At 50.9% G+C, this 22,258-nt stretch overlaps 1 protein-coding gene across 3 annotated transcripts in view; it reads right to left on the reverse strand.

Annotated features, from left to right (window-relative positions):
* Positions 1-22,258, reverse strand: part of LOC137302382 (neuroligin-1-like) — a 409,532-nt gene that overhangs the window by 342,199 nt on the left and 45,075 nt on the right. For all 3 annotated transcript variants that reach the window (XM_067972009.1, XM_067972007.1, XM_067972008.1), the window contains exon 2: positions 7,946-8,644. In XM_067972009.1, coding sequence (XP_067828110.1) covers positions 7,946-8,417 — 472 coding nt within the window. In that variant the 5' untranslated portion in view covers positions 8,418-8,644. The remainder of the gene's footprint in view (positions 1-7,945; positions 8,645-22,258) is intronic.

Here is a 22,258-nt window from a genome sequence, read left to right on the forward strand (position 1 = left end):
CCACTCCACCGCCCTTTCCCCGTAGCCCTGCAAATTTTTCCTTTCAAGTACTTATCCACTTCCCTTATGAACACCATGATTGAATCTGCCTCCACCACCCCCTCGGGCAGTGCATTCCAGATCCTAACCACTCGCTGTGTAAAGAAGTTTTTCCTCATGTCACCTTTGGTTCTTTTGCCAATCACCTTAAATCTAAGCCCTCTGGTTCTTGACCCTTCCGCCAATGGGAACAGTTTCTCTCTCTCTACTCTGTCTAGACCCTTCGTGATTTTGAATACCTCTATCAAATCTCCTCGCAACCGTCTCTGTTCCAAGGAGAACAACCCCAGCTTCTCCAGTCTATCCACATAACTGAAGTCCTTCATCCCTGAAATCATTCTAGTAAATCTCCTCTGCACCCTCTCTAAGGCCTTCACATCCTTCCTAAAGTGCGGTGCCCAGAACTGGACACAATATTCCAGTTGTGGCCGAACCAGTGTTTTATAGAGGTTCATCATGACTTCCATACTTTTGTACTCTGTGCCTCTATTTATAAAGCCCAGGATCCCATATGCTTTCTTAACCACTTTCTCAACCTGCCCTGCCACCTTCAACGATTTGTGCACATAAACCCCCAGATCTCTTTTAGAATTGTACCATTTAGTTTATATTGCCTCTCCTCATTCTTCCAACCAAAATGTATCACTTCATACTTCTCTGTGTTAAATTTCATTTACCACGTGTCCGCCCATTCCACCAGCCTGTCTATATCCTCTTGAAGTCTATCACTATCCTCCTCACTGTTCGCTACACTTCTAAGTTCCGTGTCATCTGCAAATTTTGAAATTGTGCCCTGTACACCCAAGTCCAAGTCATTAATATAGATCAAGAAAAGCAGTGGTCCCAGCACCGACCCCTGGGGAACACCACTGTACACCTCCCTCCAGTCCGAAAAACAACCGTTCACCACTACTCTCTGTTTCCTGTCCCTTAGCCAATTCTGTATCCATGGTGCTACTGCCCCCTTTATTCCATGGGCTTCAATCTTGATGACGAGCCTATTATGTGGCAATTTATAAATCGCCTTTTGGAAGTCCATATACACCACATCAACTACATTCCCCTCATCGACCCTCTCTGTTATCTCATCAAAAAACTCTATCAAGTTAGTTAAACACGATTTGCCTTTAACAAATCCGTGCTGGCTTTCCTTAATTAATCCACACTTGTCCATGTGTCTATTAATTTTGTCCCAGATTCTCGTTTCTAAAAGTTTCCCCACCACTGAGGTTAAACCGACTGGCCTGTAGTTGCTGGGTTTATCCTTACACCCTTTTTTGAACAAGGGTGTAACATTTGCAATTCTCCAGTCCTCTGACACCACCCCCCGTATCTATGGATGTTTGGAAGATTATGGCCAGTACCTCTGCAATTTCCACCCTTACTTCGCTCAGCAACCGAGGATGCATCCCATCCGGACCGGGTGATTTATCTACTTTAAGTACAGCCAGCCTTTCTAGTACCTCCTCTTTATCAATTTTTAGCCCATCCAGTATCTCAACTACCTCTTCTTTTACCGAGACTCTGGCAGCATCTTCTTCCTTGGTAAAGACAGATGCAAAATACTCATTTAATACCTCGGCCATGCCCTCTGCCTCCATGAGTAGATCTCCTTTTTGGTCCTTAATTGGCCCCACCCCTCCTCTTACCGCCCATTTACTGGTTAGATGCCGGGAGAAGACTTTTGGATTCCCTTTTATGTTGGCCACCAGTCTATTCTCATACTCTCTCTTTGCCCCTCTTATTTCCTTTTACACTTCCCCTCTGAACTTTCTATATTCTGCCTGGTTCTCACTTGTATTATTAACCTGACATCTGTCATACACCCCCTTTTTTCTGCTTCATCTTAATCTTTATCTCTTTTATTCCCCCTCGTGGGAATGTACCCAGAATGTACCTAAACCATCTCATCTTTAAAGGCCGCCCACTGTTCAATTACAGTTTTGCCTGCCAATCTTTGATTCCAATTTACCCGGGGCCAGATCCGTTCTCAACCCACTGAAATTGGCCCTCCTCCAATTGAGTATTTTTTCTTTAGATTGCTCCTTGTCCTTTTCCATAGCTAATCTAAACCATATGATGCTATGATCGCTGCTCCCTAAATGTTCCCCCACTGACATCTGCTCCACTTGGCCCACCTCATTCCCCAGAACCAAATCCAGCAATGCCTCCTTCCTCGTTGGGCCAGAAACATACTGATCAAGAGAGTTCTCCTGAACACACTTCAGAAATTCCTCCCCGTCTCTGCCCTTCACACTGTTACTATCCCAGTCTATATTAGGATAGTCGAAGCCTTTATCACTACTCTATAGTTCATGCACCTCTCTGTAATTTCCCTGCAAATTTGCTCCTCTATATCCTTCCCACTAGTTGGTGGCCTATAGAATACACCTAGTTTTGTTAAGGTACCTCCATTGTTTCTTAACTCTAACCAAATAGATTCTGTCCTTGACCCCTCCAGGACATCCTCTCTCTCCAGCACTGCAATATTCTCCTTAATCAATATTGCCAACCCCCTCCTTTCTTACCTTCCCTATCTTTCCTGAACACCTTGTATCCAGGAATATTTAGTCCCCAATCCTGCCCTTTTTTGAGCCAGGTCTCCGTTATCATCTCAACATCATATTCCCATGTTGCTATTTGCGCCTGCAGCTCACCAACCTTGTTTACCACATTCCGAGCATTTACACATATGCACCGTAAAGCTATCTTGGACCTTCTTGTAATGTCTCTTCGTCTGGTCCCATCTACTACCCTACTATTTCTTACTCCAGTGCTATCTTTCTCTCCCAAACCTTTGTGCACCTTGTCTCTCCTTTCCAATGCTACATCCTGGTGCCCATCCCCCTGCCAAATTAGTCGAAACACCCCCACCCCCCAGCACGAGTGAACCTCCCCGCTAGGACATTGGTCCCAGCTCTGTTGAGGTGCAACCCATCTGGCCTGTACAGGTCCCACCTCCCCCAGAAGTGGTCCCAATGCCCCAGGAATTTAAAGCCCTCCTCCTGCACCATCTCTCCAGCCACACATTCATCTGCTCTATCCTCCTATTTCTGTACTCGATAGCGCGTGGCACCGGGAGTAATCCAGAGACTACTACCCTTGAGGTCCGGCTTCTTAATCTGTTTCCTAGCTCCTTAAAATCTGCCTGCAGGACCTCATCCCTCTTTCTACCTATGTCGTTGGTACTGATATGGACCACGGCCTCTGGCTGTTCACCCTCCCCCTCCAGAATGTTATGTGTCACCAGCTCATTTGGTATCAGCACATCCCGTCAGATGTACAACGCACAGCCGAGGCATCCCACCCCCCAGAAGCAGGGCATCACTTTATGAACACCTCCCACACGTCCCTTCCCACGGCTCCCACACTCCGGAAAAGCGGACTGATTCTGGCTTTTAGAAACCCAGGTCCAACAATGGCGAAGAAACAGCTGCCAGGAGCCAACCGGTTGATTCCTGCCTCAGACAAGGATTTCACGTGTCAAAGCCGTGATCAGGCCACATCTGGAGTACAGTGTACAGTTGTGGGCACCGTACCTCAGAAAGGATATATAGGCCTCGGATGGAGTACAGCACAGGTTACATAGCAACATAGAAAACAGGAGCAGGAGTAGGCCATTCGGCCCTTCGAGCCTGCTCCGCCATTCAATATGATCATTGCTGATCCTCTATCTCAAGACCATATTCCTGCTCTCTCCCCGTACCCCTTGATGCCTTTTGTGTCTAGAAATCTATCTAGCTCCTTCTTAAATATATTCAGTGAATTGGCCTCCACAGCCTTCTGTGGTAGAGAATTCCACAGGTTCACCACCCTCTGAGTGAAGAAATTTCTCCTCATCTCAGTCCTAAATGTCCTACCCCGTATCCTGAGACTGCGACCCCTCGTTCTGGACCTCCCAGCCAGGGGAAACATCCTTCCTGCATCTAGTCTGTCTAGCCCTGTCAGAATTTTATATGTTTCAACGAGATCCCCTCTCATTCTCCTAAACCCGAGTGAATACAGGCCGAGTCGACCCAATCTCTCCTCATACGACAGCCCTGCCATCCCAGGGATCAGTCTGGTGAACCTTCGCTGCACTCCCTCTACGGCAAGTATCTCCTTTCTTAGGTAAGGAGACCAAAACCGCACACAGGTGTGGTCTCACCAAGGCCCTGTATAACTGCAGTAGGACATCCTTGCTCCTATACTCATATCCTCTTGCAATGAAGGCCAACATACCATTTGCCTTCCTAACTGCTTGCTGCACCTACATATTTGCTTTCAGTCACTGGTGTACAAGGACACCCAGGTCCCTTTCACCAGAATGTTACCAGAGCTCCAAGGGTTAAATTATGAGGAGAGATTACAGAGACCAGGCTTGTATTCCCTGGAATATAGAAGGTTAGGGGGCGATTTGATTGACGTTTTTTAGGATTTTGAAAGGACTTGGTGGCTTAGATAGAGAGAAACTTTTTTCCGCTGGTGGAGGGAGTCCAGGATAAGGGGACATATCCTTAAAATCAGAGACAGGCCTTTCGGGAAACATTTCATGCAAAGGGTGGCAGAAATGTGGAACTCTCTCCCACAGAGAACAGCGGATATTCATAATTCGAAAGCCGAGATCGATAGATTTTTACTCGCCATCCATATTAAGGGATATGGAACCAAGATGAGTAACTTAGGTTACAGGTCAGCCATGATCTTATTGAATGGCGGAACAGGCCGGAGGGGCTGAATGGCCAACTCCTGTTCCTGCATTGCTATAAACCCAGGCTCCCTGTGGGACGTCACGCCCGATGGGAGCGGCGGGTCAGAAACAGCGCTACGCCCTGTGGCGCCAATCCTCCAGCCCAAAGGCCCATCCGAGCTCCACTTCTCCAAGGAGGGCGGGATTTGGCAATTTGCCACGTGACCTCTGGTAACTACTTCCCGTGCAGGGTCAAAAGGGACATGCTTGTTACCCACGTGATTTTCGAGACAGATGTTTCCTGTCCATTCGCGTGACAGATGTTCGGCGCCCATGTCTCCTCCGTGAGGCTCCTTTACCAGGTTTTCCTGCGTTAAAGGCCCCCGACAAATGCCCGCTTGTCCACAGGCAGGTCGCCATTGGGCGGGAAGAAGCCAAAATGTTCTTCGCAAAGGAAATTTTAAAAAGTGCTCCCCCGCAGTGGCTCGGAGGGCCCGACCAGGAAGGTCCCATCTTCCGAACAGGGTAAATGCCAAGCGAGCTGATCTCGGCGGGGTGGGGGGGGCAGTAATTTGGGGTTTGCAATTGGCCTCGGTTCTGCCCACCCCATCGCGATTGGTCAAAGCCAGCCTAGGCTCAGTAGGCGGACCCATTTACAAAGAATAGTTAACTGGGTCAGGTAATGGTGGAAGGGCATTGGAACCAGGCCCCAGTGAGAGTCAGTGCCTTCAGGAAACAAGGAGTGAAAACCAGTCACAAAAAAAATAATTTGTGGACAATCAAGTCGAGATTATTATGGCAGTTTACACCTATTAGCTCATGTGTTAACCAGGACTGTGTTGTCATTCACTTGGACTGGACCAAATGATCCCTGAGGAAATATTGGGTTGATCGAGCCCAGACGGGAGAGAAATGACCGTTTCATGACCAAAAAAATATATATATATATCAGCAAGACAAGATTATCACATTTTTTTTAATGTTTCCTTCTCGGGATGACCCACTTTGATCCATGTGCCAATCCTTGGCGAGGAGCATTGGGGAGAGTCCTTCTGCCAGGCCTGTCGATGCCAGTCCGTAGCTCGAACGAGAACGAGTTGGTCCGTTGCCCCTGACTTTGATGGCGAACCCTTCGCCATCTCTGCCCCTTCCCCTCCTCTGCCCCGCTCCACCCCACCCCTCCTCTGCCCCCTGTCCCGCCCCCCTCCTCCTCCTCTCCCCCTCGGAGCCCAGGAATGGAACTTGGCACGTTAAGAAATGGGGGGCCGGGGGAGACAAGGTAAAACGCACGTCCCCTCCAAAGTGGCGGCAGCCAGCCCCAAGCCGAACCGGGTCTGGGTGGGGGGAGTAGTAGTAGGGTGGGGGATGGGGTGGGAGAGCCAAGTCTTTGTGCCTGGCCCACACTGGTGAGCTGCTCTGTGCCGAGGCTAAAATCAGAGTGTGCCCAGGATGTTGCCTCGTTCCCAGCAGCTGGTGCAAGAAGGCTAATGGAATGCTGGCCTTTCTATCCAGAGGACTAGAGTACAAGGGGGCAGAAGTTATGCTGCAGCTATACAAAACCCTGGTTAGACCGCACCTGGAGCACTGTGAGCAGTTCTGGGCACCGCACCTTCGGAAGGACATATTGGCCTTGGAGGGAGTGCAGCGTCGGTTGACTAGAATGATACCCGGACTTCAAGGGTTAAGTTACGAGGAGAGATTACACAAATTGGGGTTGTATTCTCTAGAGTTTCGAAGGTTAAGGGGTGATCTGATCGAAGTTTATAAGATATTAAGGGGAACGGATAGGGTGGATAGAGAGAAACTATTTCCGCTGGTTGGGGATTCTAGGAGTAGGGGGCACAGTCTAAAAATTAGAGCCAGACCTTTCAGGAGTGAGATTAGAAAACATTTCTACACACAAAGGGTGGTAGAAGTTTGGAACTCTCTTCCGCAAACGGCAATTGATACTAGCTCAATTGCTAAATTTAAATCTGAGATCGATGGCTTTTTGGCAACCAAAGGTATTAAGGGATATGGGCCAAAGGTGGGTATATGGAGTTAGATCACAGATCAGCCATGATCTTATCAAATGGCGGAGCAGGCACGAGGGGCTGAATGGCCCACTCCTGTTCCTATGTCCCTAACCCCTCAATAGGTCATCCCTCACCCTCTCGAGCACAGTCTGTGGGTCCGCGTCCGGGGAAATCAGGAACAAAAACGGGAAGGCAAGTGGCCCGAATAAAGGCCTCTTCACCCCTGACCCCCGGTAGTCATATTTGCTGCAAACAAAATGTGCCCTTAAAGGGACGCCATCTCTATGACAAAACATTTCTCCGGTTGCCGGTGGGAGGCAGAAAATCCTCATTTTCCTCAAAACATCACACAGAAGAGACGCCATGATCGGTTTGAACCTGAATTATGTCTGATTGCTTTGTACGGTTGAAAAGAAACGTTAAAAATAAAAGCTTTGCCGATCATTTTAAAAAAAATAAAGACCATGCCCCTTTAAGATGGGGGAGGGGGTCATCGCAGGCATGGGCCAGGCCCTGAACCGTACTCCCCTCCCCCCCCACCCCGGTAAAGTCTCCACTCTGTTGCTATGCAACCTGACACAGTGATGAAACTCGCATGGGGTTTGGACAGGGAGGGGTTAAGAACGACCCCCTGGCAATGTGATTGGCCATTGTGTCTGGGGGTTGCCAACCCTCCAGGATTGTCCCTGGAGTCTCCAGGAATTGAAGACTAATCTCCAGGGCAACTGCTGCCAGCAAAAACACCAGGAAGAAGAAAAAATTGTTGGGGCAATAAAGAATTCTGCTTATTTCTACATTTTCTTTGAAGACCTCTGCTTACGAGTCATAAAAATGGTGGAGACGAGGAGGGGGGAGGGGAGAAAAAAGGCTGTTTGACTGACAGATAAGAATCATCCAATCGGATAACGAAGAGTCTGTTCGCTTTCCAATTGGCCGTGAGAAGGTGGGCATGGATATGTTGGGCAACCAATGGCGGGAGTGTGTGGGGGCAGGGCGGTTGGAGACAGGAGGTCATGTGATGAAACCTCCAGGAATACGTCCAACCAGAGTTGGCAACCCTACTGATGACCAGGGCCAATGAACAGTTGTCATACTGAAGGCCTATATGGTGGTGAGTCAAGTTCCTTGGCCAAATGTTGATTTGGTTGCAGGCGTGCCCTCCCCTCAACCCCGCCGCACCCCCCCGGGGTAAGTGCCCCGCGTGCGTCCCATGGTGTCTTACCGTTCTCGGTGGGGACGTAGATATTCAGGTAGAGGCAGTCCTCGCTCTGGTCCTGGATGTAGGTGGCCACGTCGTCCAGGTTGGAGAGGAACCAGACGGGCAGCATGACCTCAGGGAGCATCCCGTGGATGTTCTGCGGGCAGACCGGGGCGAACTGCGTGGCATTGCGGACCTCGGACCAGGAGGCCGGGGCCTCGGGAGGTTGGAAACGCCGCTCCCTGATGGGCGGGGTGGCGAAGGGCACCCCCAGGTATTGGACCACCGGCCCCAGGATCTCATTGTTGAGCTCCTTCCTGACGCCCCTCAGCTTGCCGTAGTTGGTGGTCACCACGGGGTACATCTCGTCCTGCTTCTGACAGGAAAGGAGGCCAAAGCACGCCATCGCCTCCAGCACCCACAGCAAGAGGCTGAGGTCAGGCTGCCGACTCCGCAGGAGACAGTCAGGCCACGCCTGGCCCTGTGCAAACGGCATTTTCACTCGTGGGCCTCTCACCGTCCCAGAACGCTTGGAGAATCCGACAGGCCCACCTTCTTGCTCTCGTTGACTTAAAACCTTCTTGGCCACCAGGTATCGACGGTTCGAGGGGGTGGTCTCACTTTTTCCTCCCTTTCGTACTCCATTTCGTTCCTTGGCCGGCCATTTGGCAAACGTCTGGAGTCAACGGAGACCTTCTTTCGTGACACCCGGGTTATCAGGCCCTGCAACGAAGAAAGGAAAGGCCATTATTCCCGTGGCCAAGAATCAACAGTCAAGGACCAAACAAGTAGCCACGCCCTCTCCCCCGCCCCCAGGGGAGGAAAAGTTATCATGATCGGTAGGTTAACAAGTGACCGGTCTAGTTAACAGGTGGTAAATTTGCCTGTGCGGTGTGTTAGCGTGCTGACCTTTGAACTCTCGAGACCAATGTTTCAATTCAACCCCGACTGATAAGCTCCTGCACGGTGAGTTCAGGGGAGGGTATTTTAACCCGCCCGGGGAGGGTACACAACACTCCGCGTGCCCCTCCACCATCTCGCCCGTGTCGCCATTCTTCACGTGCGAGTCTGTGAGGGCTATTCCACCAGGACGTGACCATGACTGCCGCATGCAAGCACTTTCCAACTGCGGCCACCGGTTGGCAAATGGGGTTTGATGCTTTCTCCCGCTCTCTAACCAAAAGACACTCAGACCAACTATAGCGCCCAAACCGACTATAATCAGCTAACCCTGGACTGATCAGGAATCAGACCTAGCGTAGGAAGACGATTTGCATTTATATAGTGCCTTTCACAACCTCAGGACGTCCCAAAGCGCTTTACAGCCAATGAAGTACTTTTGAAGTGTAGTCACTGTTGTAATGTAGGAAACGCAGCGGCCAATTTGCGCACAGTAAGATCCCACAAACAGCAATGTCATAAATGACCAGGTAATTTTTTTTTTAAAAAGTAATGTTGGTTGAGGGATAAATATTAGCCCCCAGGGAGAATTCCCCCTGCTCTTCTTCCAAATAGTGGTTGTGGGATCTTTTACATCCACCTGAGAGGGGCAGACGGGGCCCTCGGTTTAACGTCTCATCCGAAAGATGGCACCTCCGACAGTGCAGCACTCCCTCAGTACTGGCACCTCTGACAGTGCAGCGCTCCCTCAGTGCTGGCACCTCCGACAGTGCAGCACTCCCTCAGTACTGACCCTCCGACAGTGCAGCACTCCCTCAGTGCTGGCACCTCCGACAGTGCAGCACTCCCTCAGTACTGACCCTCCGACAGTGCAGCACTCCCTCAGTGCTGGCACCTCCGACAGTGCAGCACTCCCTCAGTACTGGCACCTCCGACAGTGCAGCACTCCCTCAGTACTGGCACCTCTGACAGTGCAGCGCTCCCTCAGTACTGGCACCTCTGACAGTGCAGCGCTCCCTCAGTACTGGCACCTCCGACAGTGCAGCACTCCCTCAGTACTGACCCTCCGACAGTGCAGCACTCCCTCAGTGCTGGCACCTCCGACAGTGCAGCGCTCCCTCAGTACTGGCACCTCCGACAGTGCAGCACTCCCTCAGTACTGGCACCTCTGACAGTGCAGCGCTCCCTCAGTACTGGCACCTCTGACAGTGCAGCGCTCCCTCAGTACTGGCACCTCCGACAGTGCAGCACTCCCTCAGTACTGACCCTCCGACAGTGCAGCACTCCCTCAGTGCTGGCACCTCCGACAGTGCAGCACTCCCTCAGTACTGGCACCTCCGACAGTGCAGCACTCCCTCAGTACTGGCACCTCCGACAGTGCAGCACTCCCTCAGTACTGGCACCTCCGACAGTGCAGCACTCCCTCAGTGCTGGCACCTCTGACAGTGCAGCACTCCCTCAGTACTGGCACCTCCGACAGTGCAGCACTCCCTCAGTACTGGCACCTCCGACAGTGCAGCACTCCCTCAGTACTGGCACCTCCGACAGTGCAGCGCTCCCTCAGTACTGACCCTCCGACAGTGCAGCGCTCCCTCAGTACTGGCACCTCTGACAGTGCAACACTCCCTCAGTACTGGCACCTCTGACAGTGCAACACTCCCTCAGTACTGGCACCTCTGACAGTGCAGCATTCCCTCAGTACTGACCCTCCGACAGTGCAGCGCTCCCTCAGTACTGACCCTCCGACAGTGCAGCGCTCCCTCAGTACTGGCACTGGGAATGTCAGCTGGGATTATGGGGCTCAAGTCTCTGAATTCTCAAAAGTGTGCACTCACGCATACACCTTACATCTTTTGCACGTTTTCATGAATGGAACTTGCAGGGGACGCAGCCTCGAGGCTTCCGTTCGGAGCATAGCCCGTCGAGGGATTGACGAACAGCCTTGGTTTCTGGTGAGCAGTTCGGACTGAAGACAGGCAGGGCAAGGATTGCCGACATACCAGTGGCTGGGGCCCTTCATTGCCAGTGGGCAGGAGGCTGCGTTGGGCCTCCCAGAACAGGCCCCAGACTGCTTGGCACTTTCCCCAGTTCCACCTCTAACTTGGGCGCGCACTTCAGCTAGGGAGGGCCTCACTTTTGCCACTGAGGGAGGGAGACGCGCCTTTTCCAGTAAGCAATGGCGACAGTTCCGCTGGCGGCTGTCGTGACTTCGGCTCGATAAAAAACCGCGAGCTCCTTTCTTTAAAGAGAGGCTTCTTCCAATTGTCCGTTCTGCTCCCAAACCTCAGCGACCAATCACCACGCACCCATGGGGCATCCCAGAAACCCCAGGGACGAGAGACACAACGACGGACAAACGAGGCCCGGCCTCCTCTTGTCGCCGCACACTCCCCTCGCTGTTGGAAATCGAGTGGGCCCGATTCCCCCCCCCCCCGACTCTACCTCCCGCGCCCCCACCAGGACATCACCCTCCTAGGCCGGGAATGAGTGAGCTTCATTGTCAGTGACCCTACACCCACTCAGGCGCCAGGACAGGGGAGTAAAAACTGTCTCCCGCCCCTCCTGGCCCACGCCGATGTTCTCCCGGGCGAAGACGAGGTTGAGCTGTGTTTCTTGCTCTTCCTTCCCCGCTACCCCCAACCGAAAACATACCAACTGCTCCTTCACGAGGATGTGAAAGGCGCTATCTCAATGCAGGTCCTTCCTTTCTTACGGTGAGGGGCGTTCATCATTTCAAAGGGAATAAAGATTTGCCAAGGAAGGACATAAAAGGGCACAGGGGAATGGTAGTGAGGAGGCAGTTCCGGTTGAAGAGCTAGCACCGGCACAGACTTGACGGGCTGAATGGCCACCGTACGACAAATGACCCTATCCTGCAAATACTGCCATTCTCCCAGGGGCCGACTATCAATACTGACACACTCCCACAGATCCCCTGTAAATACTGACACACTCCCGAGGACCCCCTGTAAATACTGACACACTCCCGGGGACCCCCTGTAAATACTGACACACTCCCAGGGACCGTCTGTAAATACTGACACACTCCCGGGGACCCCCTGTAAATACTGACACACTCCCGGGGACCCCCTGTAAATACTGACACACTCCCAGGGACCGTCTGTAAATACTGACACACTCTCAGGGACCGTCTGTAAATACTGACACACTCCCGGGGATCCCCTGTAAATACTGACACACTCCCGGGGACCCCCTGTAAATACTGACACACTCCCAGGGACCGTCTGTAAATACTGACACACTCCCAGGGACCGTCTGTAAATACTGACACACTCCCAGGGACCCCCTGTAAATACTGACACACTCCCAGGGACCCCCTGTAAATACTGACACACTCCCAGGAACCATCTGTAAATACTGACACACTCCCAGGGACCATCTGTAAATACTGACGCATTCCCAGGGACCATCTGTAAATACTGACACTCTCCCAGGAACCCCCTGTAAATATTGACAGACTCCCGGGGACCGTCTATAAAAACTGACACACTCCCAGGGACCGTCTATAAAAACTGACACACTCCCAGAGACCGTCTATAAATACTGACACACTCCCAGGGACCGTCTATAAATACTGACACATTCCCAGGGACCGTCTATAAATACTGACACACTCCCAGGGACCGTCTATAAATACTGACACACTCCCAGGGACCGTCTATAAATACTGACACACTCCCAGGGACCGTCTATAAATACTGACACACTCCCAGGGACCGTCTATAAATACTGACACACTCCCAGGGCCCGTCTATAAATACTGACACACTCCCAGGGACCGTCTATAAATACTGACACACTCCCAGGGACCGTCTATAAATACTGACACACTCCCAGGGACCGTCTATAAATACTGACACACTCCCAGGGACCGTCTATAAATACTGACACACTCCCAGGGACCGTCTATAAATACTGACACACTCCCAGCGACCGTCTATAAATACTGACGCACTCCCAGGGACTGTCTATAAATACTGACACACTCCCAGGGACTGTCTATAAATACTGACACACTCCCAGGGACTGTCTATAAATACTGACACACTCCCAGGGACTGTCTATAAATATTGACACACTCCCAGGGACTGTCTATAAATACTGACACACTCCCAGGGACTGTCTATAAATACTGACACACTCCCAGGGACTGTCTATAAATACTGACACACTCCCTGGGAGTGTCTATAAATACTGACACACTCCCAGGGACTGTCTATAAATACTGACACACTCCCAGGGACTGTCTATAAATACTGACACACTCCCAGGGACTGTCTATAAATACTGACACACTCCCTGGGAGTGTCTATAAATACTGACACACTCCCAGGGACTGTCTATAAATACTGACACACTCCCAGGGACTGTCTATAAATACTGACACACTCCCAGGGACTGTCTATAAATACTGACACACTCCCTGGGAGTGTCTATAAATACTGACACACTCCCAGGGACTGTCTATAAATACTGACACACTCCCAGGGACTGTCTATAAATACTGACACACTCCCAGGGACTGTCTATAAATACTGACACACTCCCAGGGACCGTCTATAAATACTGACACACTCCTGGAGACCCCACGCCCCTGTCTTAATCCCAAAAGATAGCGTCAACTCCCCTAAACAAAACCATGCTATCATTGCAGAGAATGTATTTTACTGCTGCATAGCAACAGAAATAATAAAATCTAGAATATGGAATTCTCAAGACGCTGCATTTACACCAGGTTTCAGATGGGCGGAAAGCTGATGGCCTTGGAGTTCCACTGGGATTCCCTCACCGGACTCCTTGTTCTTGGGGCGCACTGTTTGAAAACTCAGTGGTATGATTCTGAACAGGCTGGGGCTCTTTCCTCTAGAAAAGAGAAGGCCGAGAGGTGACCTAATAGAGGTCTTTAAAATTCTGAAGGGGGTTCGATAGGGTAGACGTAGAAAAGATGTTTCCACTTGTGGGGGAGACCAGAACTAGGGGACCATAAACATAAGATAGTCACTAATAAATCCAATGGGGAATTCAGGAGAAACTTCTTCACCCAGAGAGTGGTGAGAATGTGGAACTCGCTCCCACAAGGAGTAGTTGAGGCGAATAGTGTAGATACATTTAAGGGGAAGCTCGATAAACACATGAGGGAGAAAGGAATAGAAGGATATGGTGATGGGGTGAGATGAAGTAGGGTGGGAGATGCTCGTGTGGAGCATAAACACCAGCATGGACCAGTTGGGCCGAATGGCCTGTTTCTGTGCTGTAAATTCTGTGTAAGTCCAGATACTTAACTGGACCAGCCATATAAATACTGTGGCTACAAGAGCAGGTCAGAGGCTGGGTATTCTGCGGCGAGTGACTCACCTCCTGACTCCCCAAAGCCTTTCCACCATCTACAAGGCACAAGTCAGGAGTGTGATGGAATACTCTCCACTTGCTTGGATGAGTGCAGCTCCAACAACACTCAAGAAGCTCGACACCATCCAGGACAAAGCAGCCCGCTTGATTGGCACCCCATCCACCACCCTAAACATTCACTCCCTTCACCACCGGCGCACTGTGGCTGCAGTGTGCACCATCCACAGGATGCACTGTAGCAACTCGCCAAGGCTTCTTCAACAGCACCTCCCAAACACGCGACCTCTACCACCTAGAAGGACAAGGGCAGCAGGCACATGGGAACAACACCACCTGCACGTTCCCCTCCAAGTCACACACCATCCCGACTTGGAAATATATCGCCGTTCCTTCATCGTCACTGGGTCAAAATCCTGGAACTCCCTTCCTAACAGCACTGTGGGAGAACCTTCACCACATGGACTGCAGCGGTTCAAGGCGGCGGCTCACCACCACCTTCTCAAGGGCAATTAGGGATGGGCAATAAATGCCGGCCTCGCCAGCGACGCCCACATCCCAGGAACGAATTTTAAAAATTCTATACATCATCACTTCTGGGTTGGGATTCAGCATGGCTGCGCTCCCAGGAGGGAGCCTGGTTCGACCCGCAGCACGAGTCGGAGAATCGGGCCTACCTCCAACCTATACTCTCTCCACCTGGGACTCCACGCAGCCTCACCAAATTTGCCGGGGCCTATCATCGAATCACAGAGCACAGAAGGAAGCCATTCGGCCCATCGTGCCTGTGTCAGCTCTTTGAAAGAACGATCCAATTAGTCCCATTCCCCTGCTCTTTCCCCATAGCCCTGCAAATTTTTTCCCTTCAAGTATTCATCCAATTCCCTTTTGAAAGTTACTATTGAATCTGCTTCCACCGCCCTTTCAGGCAGCGCATTCCAGATCATAACAGCTCGCTGCACAAAAAAATTTCTCCTCATGTTTCATTTGCCAATTATCTTAAATCTGTGTCCTCTGGTTACCAACCCTCCTGCCACTGGAAACAATTTCTCCCCATCTACTCTATCAAAACCCCGACTGATTTTCACCCATTTATAAAAGGTTGGGAAGGTAAGTTTGCCAACACTTTGACGTGCCCCTTTAAATGTTCCTGGATCGATTGGAATCCATTATCATTTTGTCCTGGATTCCCTTGTTTTTCATGCACACACCAAACACGGGAAGAGGAAACCAATGAGATATTTCAGTCAGAGGTTACCTCAACGTGATGTTCAGTGATTGGCCTCCACTTTCGAGAAACCAACCTCACACACTCTGAGATTGGTCACCTAACTAAGTCAGTCCAATCCGCTCATCCCCAAACTCCCGTTCAAAATGGCCTCCAGCGAACTTTTTTAAATCTATCTGAAGAAAACTCGGTGAAAGGTCAAGGTGCAGAGTTGAGACACTGGAACGAGTCATGAGATAGATCAACCAAGTGTTGGCTTGTCTTTTAAAAGCTCCTTCCTCGGAGCCTGCATGGACCCAGACACCCCGAAGAACATAAGAAATAGGAGCAGGAGTAGGCCAGAAGGCCCCTCGAACCTGCTCCGCCATTCAATAAGATCATGGCTGATCTTCTACCTCAACTAGGCTTTCCCGCCCTATCTCCATATCCCTTAGTGTCCAAAAATCTGTCGATCTCAGTCTTGAATATACTCAAAGATAGCAAGAATGGGCCTACTTGGAATATGCCTCAAGCTAACAAGGATCTTATTCTGGTTAATTGGGACCCTGAAGCCCCACATTTAGGACACCCATCCAAACGTTGCAAAATTCCTCTCTGTGTGAGTATGGCTTATTATGAATGATCCAACCAAACCCCAGGGATGGCACCAAACATCCTGACTCCCAGCATGTGGCAACTGTACCAACAATTCCAATGTGCCGTAGTCCCACGCTAAAGGCTCGCACACAAAATCTAGGCCGACACTCCCAGTGCCAGTACCGAGAGAGTGCTGCACTGTCGGAGGTGCCGCCTTGCGGATGAGACGTTAAACCGAGGCCCCCGTCTGTCCTCTCGGGTGGACGTAAAAGATCCCACGGCCGCTATTTCAAAGAAGAGCAGGGGGGAGTTCTCCCCGGTGTCCTGGGCCGATCTTTATCCCTCAACCAACATCGTTAAAAAAAAAACGATGATCTGGTCATTATCACATTGCTGTTTGTGGGATCTTGCTGTGCGCGAATTGGCTGCCACGTTTCCTACATTACAACAGTGACTACATTTCAAAAAGTGCCTCGTTGGCTGTAAAGCGCTTTGGGACGTCCTGAGGATGTGAAAGGAGCTATAGGAATGCAATGTCTTTCTTGCTTCTTCGAACTCAGCACATATAGAGGTGATCGAGCCTCGGGCCTTCCTGAGCTACGCAGCTCAGGGCCCCACCTTGACATTGCATCTATTCACCAGGGAACCTACAGCAGATTCCCTTATTAAATTCCAAAAGGATAATCACGCTCTTCCCCAATATGTGGGAGTCAGTCTGAAATTGGAACTGCCTGGCTTGTTGGCATCGCCATGGCAACGGCACGGTTGCTCGTGTGAAACATGCAGTTGGATTTTGGGTCATTATACAGTGAGGGTCAAAATGGATGAGGGGGAGACGTCGGCCAGAGGAGCTGCTACTCGTACTTAGGGGCTGCCTGGACAGTACCACTAATGAATTCCTCAGACACTGGACTATACTTACAAGGGTATCTTAATCGCTTCTGTCATGTATGGAGGTCAGTTCACTGCCGCCACACTAAAAGATACTGGAGCCGGAGCAGCTCCTGCTTTTTTTCCTGCTCTTCAAATCTATTTCCAATTCGCCTTTGCATAAAACGATCGCCACTTTCCTCGACAATCTTCTCCTTCCCTCAGACAGAAAATGGCGTCTTTAAGACGTCCCAAGATGCTTCACAGGAGCGATTATCAAACAAAATTTGATTCTGAGCCATTTGAGGTGATGGTAGGACAGGTGACCAAAAGCTTGGTCAAAGAGGTAGGTTTTAAGGAGCGTCTTAAAGGAGGAGGGAGAGGCGGAGAGGTTTAGGGAGGGAATTCCAGAGCTTTGGGGCCTAGGCAGCTGAAGGCACGGCCGCCAATGGTGGAGCGATGAAAATCGGGGATGCGCAAGAGGCCAGAATTGGAGGAGCGCGGAGATCTCGGGGGGGTCGTAGGGGCTGGGGGAGGTGACAGAGATAGGGGAGGGGGGCGAGGCCATGGAGGGATTTGAAAACAAGGACGAGAATTTTAAAATTGAGGCGTTACCGGACTGGGAGCCAATGTAGGTCAGCGAGCACAGGGCGGGTGATGGGTCAACGGGACTTGGTGCAAGTTAGGATACGGGGCAGCAGAGTTTTGGATGAGCTCAAGTTTACAGAGGGTGGAAGGAACATGAGACAATAACATCTAAGGGGTTTGCAGAGCCCTCCAGTGCTTGTATAATGTGCCAGCAGAATGATGTGGACACTCGCTGTTGGATGGTCCAAGGGAACAAGACCTCCAACATCTGGAAGGACAGAGGCAGTGGGTGCACAAAGACACCGTCATCTCCAAGTTCTCCTCTGAGTCACACACACCATCCCGACTTGGACGTATAATCGGCCGGTCCTTCACGGTCGCTGGGTCAAATTCCTGGATCTCCCTCCCTAACAGCACCTGTGGGAGAACCTTCACCACATGGACTGCAGCGGTTCAAGAAGGCGGCTCACCACCACCTTCTCAAGGGGCAACTGGGGATGGGCAATAAATGACAGTGACGTCCATACCCCAAGCACGAATAACAAAAAAAGGGAGGGGAGGCTCCTCGATGGCTCAGCTGAGACGGACGGTGTGGTACTGAGTCATGCGGGCTAGGAAAATTATAGCTTCAAAGTATAGCTGAGTCTTTCATGAGATGTTAAACTAAGGGTGTTCTGTCTGCCCTCTCGGGTGGACGTAAAAGATTCCCAGGTGCTATTTGGAAGAAGAGCGGGGGGAGTCCTCCCCGGTGTCTTGAGCCAATATTTATCCCTCAACCAACATCACGAAACAACTAGATTATCTGGTCATTGTCACAATTGCTGTTTGTGGGATCTTGCTGTGCGCAAATTGGCTGCCACGTTGGCTACAACAGTGACTGCACTTCAAAAAGAGCTTCGTTGGCTGTAAAACGCTTTGGGACGTCCTGAGGTTGTGAAAGGCACGATGTAAATTTCTTTCTTCCATTCATTGGTTCAACGCAACAAATTCCATCTGCAGAGCCAATCAACATCGTCTGACATTTCAATGACTCACAATTTCCCTCCAATTCAAAAAAAAAACGCTGCTTCTTTCTGAGGCACATGAGGACCTGTCAGGCTTCCCTTGAGCCTAACTGTAACCGCGCTGGTAAACGGACAGATATTATCCCCCCGCCAGCTGTAATAATTACAGCCCAGCGACACACACACACACACTCTTGAAGAGACGGCGATGAAGTTGACATAGAATCATAGAAACTAGGAGCAGGAGTAGGCCATTCGGCCCTTCGAGACTGCTCCGCCATTCAGTATGATCATGGCTGATCCTCTATCTCAATACCATATTCCCGCTCTCTCCCCATTCCCCTTGATGCCTTTTGTGTCTAGAAATTTATCTAGCTCCTTCTTAAATATATTCAGTGAATTGGCCTCCACAGCCTTCTGTGGTAGAGAATTCCACAGGTTCACCACCCTCTGACTGAAGAAATTTCTCCTCATCTCAGTCCTAAATGTCCTACCCAGTATCCTGAGGCTGTGACCCCTCGTTCTGGACTCCCCAGCCATCGGGAACATCCTCCCTGCATCCAGTCTGTCTAGTCCTGTTAGAATTTTATATGTTTCAATGAGATCCCCTCTCATTCTCCTAAACTCGAGTGAATACAGGCCGAGTCGACCCAATCTCTCATTATACGTCAGTCCTGCCATCCCAGGAATCAGTCTGGTGAACCTTCGCTGCACTCCCTCCATGGCAAGGACATCCTTCCTCAGATAAGGAGACCAAAACTCCACACAATACTCCAGGTGTGGTCTCACCAAGGCCCTGTATAATTGCAGTAAGACATCCTTGCTCCTGTACTCAAATCCTCTTGCAATGAAGGCCAACATACCATTTGCCTTCCTAACTGCTTGCTGCACCTGCATGTTTGCTTTCAGTGACTGGTGTACAAGGACACCCATCTTCCAATCTATCATGATTTAAATAATACTCTGCCTTTCTGTTTTTCCTTCCGAAGTGGATAACCTCACATTTATCCACATTATTCTGCATCTAAGCATCTTGACAGCCCCGTCCTGGTAATTTGTGGACGTTCGCGCTAAACGGCCTCCTAAGTCTCCAACACGACGGGCAGGCCGCCATATTGGATGATGTAGACCCGCCAGACTGCGTCGGGAACATTTTAACAGATTTAAACGAGGGCCCTGCGCGTCCCCTTTCTGATTTCCAATCGCCCAGTATTTCGCACGATGTTTGCTGAGCTCGTTCAGCGCAGCGAGGCCTACTTGGCAGGAGGCTTCCCAAACTTACCTTGAACCTGGAGTCGGGAGGATCAGGAATGCTCTGCCCTACCCCACGTTAAAGGTACCCGGGCCGCTGCTGCCCACTGTCACCCCCTTCCCCCCGCTCCCTCTCTACAGCTCATCCAAAACTCTGCTGCCCCGTATCCTAACTCGCACCGAGTCCCGTTCTCCCATCATCCCCTGTGCTTGCCGACCGACATTGGCTCCCGGTCCGGGAACGCCTCGATTTTAAAATTCTCGTCCTTGTGTTCAAATCCCTCCATGGGCCTCGCCCCCCCTCCCTATCTCTACAACCTCCTCAACCCTCCGAGATCTCTGCACTCCTCCAATTCTGGCCTCTTGTCCAGCCCCCAACTCCCTTCGCTGCACCATTGGGCGGCCGTGCCTTCAGCTGCCTGGGCCCTAAGCTCTGGAATTCCCTCTCTAAACCTCTCCGTCTCTCTCTCCTCCTTTAAGACGCTCCTTAAAACCTACCTCTTTGACCAAGCTTTTGGTCACCTGTCCTAATGTCTCCTTGTGTGGCTCGGTGTCAAATTTTGTTTGATAATCGCTCCTGTGAAGCGCCTTGGGACGTTTTACCATGTTAAAGGCGCTATATAAATGCAAGTTGTTGTTGTTGATGATCGCGCTCCCCCCTCCTTCCCGAGGCCTACAGTCTCCCCTCCCCCGGCCCAGCGGCACCAATCCCTCCCCGAGGCCCGAAATGGCCATCATGCTTAATGCATGGGCGCTATTTGCCTGATACAGGCTGTGACAAGCAAAGGACGGTGTACGTCTACTGTGGGACTGTGCTACAATTAGTCTCAGAGGCCTGGACAAGGGAGGAAGCCGGGGGGGGGCGGGGCGGGCGGAATCAAGAATCAGCCTGTTCCTGATCGCTAATCAGTGAACCGTCCCCTCCTCTGCCCACCGCCCCTGCTGGAAAGTAAACCGTGTGGACGCTGGGGGCAGGGGAGAGGATCTGAGCCGGCCACGAAGCCCCCCATGGTCGAATAGTCTGCCGGCCGTCGGCTGCCTAGGCCCGTACAACGGCCGCCGGGCTGAAGTACAGGGCGGCGGCCCGTGCCAAAGCCATCGCAGCCAAGCAAAAGCTTCCAACTACACCGGAGAGGAGCGGCCGGTGAGTAGAGTAGAACGGGCGGGGGCGAGGGTTGGTTTTTGCACAGGGCGTATGAATACGGACGACGCCTTTGCCGATCTGCTGTACCTGGGTCGGGGGGAGGAGGCGCGGGAGGAGGGTAACAGTGCCGCTGTGTTAGGTACGAGATTTGGGAAGGGGTGACGATCCGGATTCTTTCCCCTCAGTCTGGTTCAGTAAAATCTGAAGTCGAGTACATTTTAAAGTTCATCACAACTTTAATAGCAGGGTTCTTAGTCTGCAGCATTGATTTGGACTCCTGATAGAGTCCCTCTATGCTGGCAGAGCAAGAACAAGAAACATACAGAAATCCACATGTTTTTATACAAATCAATAGGGTTGGAACGAGGGTCAACACCAATCATAAGCCGGGCACAGGTTGCCATGCGAGGTTACATTATTTCCGGCCAATCATAAATAATCATGTGCTGACCATGTTGCTGTTCGACATCAAAGGGGATACTTCCTCATCTTCCAACTTGGAATGTTCTTCCCTGTTCCTTCTGTTCCTTATCTCCCAACCTGGAATGTCTTTCAACTTTGGCTAAGCTCGTTCCCTATATTGATCTGCCATAAACATGGAGACATTCAGACCAGTCCTTGAATCACATCAAAGACTCGACATTGCTAAGACCATGCAAACCTGCTGACTACGCAAACATATGGCCCAGCAGGAGGGCCAGGCCACCTGTACCAATCTCAGTTACTAACTAATCAACCCTTTCTAACCATTTTGCATTCTGCTTCTTTGCCACGTAGACATTTTAATATTTTACCGAAAACTGACCACGTAGGGATTCTCAGGGGTACAAGTTCACCTGGGCAGTCGCTCAAAACCAGCGGTGCCACACTGGGCGTCCGTCACACTCAGTTCAATCAACGTTAATGGAGCTAAATTTCAGGCTTGACACACAACAGGCGAGGGGGCCCTCAACAGCTCTTGACTCGAGGCAGCAGCCAGTTTGCGACAGATGAGACCAATGTCACTCCGGGCCAGACACCTGTATAAAGGCTCACGGTTCCAAGCAAGAAAAAGAAATCTAATGTCTTCCATTTCTGACCCATAAATGCTTGACGTAAAACACAGAAGCCGCCTGTAGCTTTCCCCAGTCAAGAAATAACCCAACCCCCAGGCCAAACGTTAAATTCTGGCAGGGTGCTACAGAAATAGGGAAAGAGAGACAGAATATAGTGTGTGTGTTGGAGAGAGGCATAAATAAATCACAAAATAAACACAGGTCAAGAGTAAGAGAGCAAAATGGAGAGAGGCAGACAGAAATATAAGCAGGTGCACAGTAAAATACAGAGACAAACACAGACAGAAACACAGGGGGGGAGATAGAAACCGGGGGGGGGGGGGGAGAGATGGAGACGGACACAGAGTCGGGGGG

Source organism: Heptranchias perlo, chromosome 35, assembly GCF_035084215.1.
Source record: "Heptranchias perlo isolate sHepPer1 chromosome 35, sHepPer1.hap1, whole genome shotgun sequence".
In the NCBI taxonomy this organism is placed as follows: Eukaryota; Metazoa; Chordata; class Chondrichthyes; order Hexanchiformes; family Hexanchidae; genus Heptranchias; species Heptranchias perlo.